We start from the raw sequence: 2,645 nt of genomic DNA, 5'->3' as shown, positions 1-2,645 counted from the left end.
CTTACAGCAAGCTGCTTTGCGGGGCTTTTCAATCACACATCTGGACTAGCCTTTAGCAGTAACGGCCCGCGAAGCTTTGCAGAGCTTTTGTACTAATACTTTCTCTTACGACAAGGTCAAAAGAGTCTAATAGCCATACTTCCACGTACCGATATTGGATAGTTATTCTAGTGGCCTGCCCCCTGGCGCAGTGGTTAAACGCAAAGTTACACATCTACACAAGTCTATTACGCCCGGTAGGCCAACGGCTGAAGATTTCTGAAGGTAAGATTACACACATCTCTACTTATTGCCCTTCTCTCGCTGAGGACTTTCCATTGTCGCATTATTCTTTCCAGTTTAGCCATCTTCATTCCGCTTTGCTCTCGAAGATGTTAGTAATAGCAAGTCAATTTGAGCGCCGCCACACCACGCCATGGCCCATAACTATAAGTGACCCAATACGACATACAAATATTGTGGAAGCCGCGCAGAGCTGATAAGGGCTCATGATGGTGACGATGTCAGAACCTTCAAGATCATGTCTATAAGAAACACGAATAGAACCATCGTATCATATGTCCATTGCAATCTATCGTTCATCACTGGTCGGCAACGGATTTCGATGTTTACGAACCCCAGGGAAAATGATGGTTAGAGAAAATGAGAAAGGATTGGTGGTTATAATGTTTCGCTATAAGAGCAAATAAGGAACATCAATAAATGATACAGTTACTCCCTCAACTCCCCGAACCAATGAACGCCTGCCTTCCCAGTAAACTATCATTCAGCCTGCTCCCATCCATGGAAAGTACACGCACTCAATGCCTCGCCCTCGAAAAGTCTTTCAGGGTCTTGAGCTTTTCACTCCGTTTCTCTGAATGCTTGTTGGGCATCGGAGATCAGTTGATCGTAGTTATGGTGCCAGGAACCTGGTTGATATTTGTTGAAGGGCTCCAACTATCAACTTCTGAGACCATTTGATAGGGCAAGGGCCGTTCTTGGCCGATTGTCCCAAAATTTGTGAAGGGCGATAAAGGAAGATTAAAATCGGTTGTGCCAAGTAGTGAAGAAGAAGCCCCCCAGCCACTTGCGGTATCAGGGAAGCTGTCGCACAATTGCAGAGTTGGAGCCACCGATCCGGGATCAGGACTCATGAGGGATGGGTCCAAGCTCTTCAAGATAGTCTGGACATGGAGGAAATCCCCTTGCCAGGTGGCACGAGCGATTTCCCGCAAACCCCATCTCAAGACAGTGATGGTATCCTCGTTGGCCTTTAACGTGGTCCGGCGGCGGGCTTGCGCTTCTCTATTCCTGGCCCGCTGGGTAAGCTTTTTCTGTGTGTCGTTGTGCTTGAGGGCTACTGCTTCAGTCATGGCAGGTTATCGATTGGATTTAGCTGGCTGGTTCTATATGTGATGAAACAAGGATACGATGTCAAGTTCTTTCCAGTCCTTATATGGCTTGAGAAATATCACGGTTCGTCCGAACTTGGGGTTCGGAAGGGCACTATTCTTTGTTTCAGGAGATGAAACAGTCTAAAGTCTGCCTACTCCACGTTTCAACCTGTGTAAGTAGAAGACTACCAAAGCACGTAAATCATGAACAGAACTATTTTTAGCACCGCTGGAAGAATACAGATATTATGGTATGATTTCAGCCTTCAGGTGGGCCTGTCAGCCATTCCTGAGACACGGTTCGAAAGTCATGCCCTTAGAAGTTTGATATATAAAACGCTGATTGAGTCATCTGAGGGCTTTAACGCCTGGAACGAAATGTAGACTAAACGTCTCTATTTTAGGAAATGGCCTACAGGGATCAAAATTATCACTCCATATGGACATTGCTATCGTCGCTCAGCTCCATATGGACACATATTCAAACAAATTAGTGATTAATCTGCAAGCTGGTGGGCACGAGAAAGGCTTAGTGGCATAACCATGATATCCTCTGACCGGCATATTAACGAATAGTCTACAGTATTGAGCACTTGCACCTTCCTCTCCAACAATAACTCTCGTTTATAAACGAAGCCCCATATATCGTTCCTGAGTAGATCTCTACACTGTGTACACACTTGTCTGATACAAAAAGCGCGTATCTTGATGTATCTACCTGATTGATTTAAGCGACAGTACTTTAGCTCGCACTGTCGATCTGTCTCCACTTCCCCACATCCGCGCCCCGGAACTCCAGGCAGCAGCGGTACTTCTAAGTACTTCATTCACTAAGCCAGAAATTGCTTACGCACCCATAAGGCGGCCAAATTCTGACAGAACATCTGCTTATGAGGTAGAGCGACGTACCCAAGTGGCCCTACCCTAGACTTACAAAGAGCATGTTTTTTTTTGGACCGGAAGGTGCAAGTGCTCAATACTGTAGCATATGTAAGCAACTGTCCCTACAACAAGGAATATGCACAACTGTTTCCTGGTTGTGGCCTGGGTCCAAATACCAGACATACCACGTAACCTGCGTCCTTTGCCAGTCTTACCTTGACTCACTACAGTTCTTTGGCGGTCCCATCGTTCGCGAGGTAGTCGTGTGCCACATTGTACCCCAAGACATGCCTTGTCAAAATAGTATGTTTATTCTCCTTCTTCGAGGCTTTATTTAGGATATTTGATGTGGTAAACTTTCATTATACGTTTAGTTGTACAATTAGT

At 45.6% G+C, this 2,645-nt stretch overlaps 1 protein-coding gene across 1 annotated transcript; it reads right to left on the bottom strand.

The window, feature by feature from the left end:
* Positions 1-290: 290 nt before the first annotated feature.
* Positions 291-1,536, bottom strand: FOXG_22844 (uncharacterized protein). Its single transcript, XM_018403262.1, has one exon. It carries the CDS (start codon positions 1,353-1,355, stop codon positions 882-884), a length of 474 nt encoding a protein of 157 aa, XP_018258557.1. The 5' UTR covers positions 1,356-1,536; the 3' UTR covers positions 291-881.
* Positions 1,537-2,645: the final 1,109 nt, after the last annotated feature.

This window comes from Fusarium oxysporum, chromosome 6 (assembly GCF_000149955.1).
Source record: "Fusarium oxysporum f. sp. lycopersici 4287 chromosome 6, whole genome shotgun sequence".
Taxonomy (NCBI): domain Eukaryota; kingdom Fungi; phylum Ascomycota; class Sordariomycetes; order Hypocreales; family Nectriaceae; genus Fusarium; species Fusarium oxysporum.
Note: the sequence above shows the minus strand (reverse complement) of the source record. Positions and strands in the feature narration are given on the sequence as shown.

What these genes read in the sequence shown, in the direction of transcription:
- FOXG_22844 (XM_018403262.1), bottom strand. Translation starts at nt 1,355, where the DNA reads ATGACTGAAGCAGTAGCCCTCAAGCACAACGACACACAGAAAAAGCTT.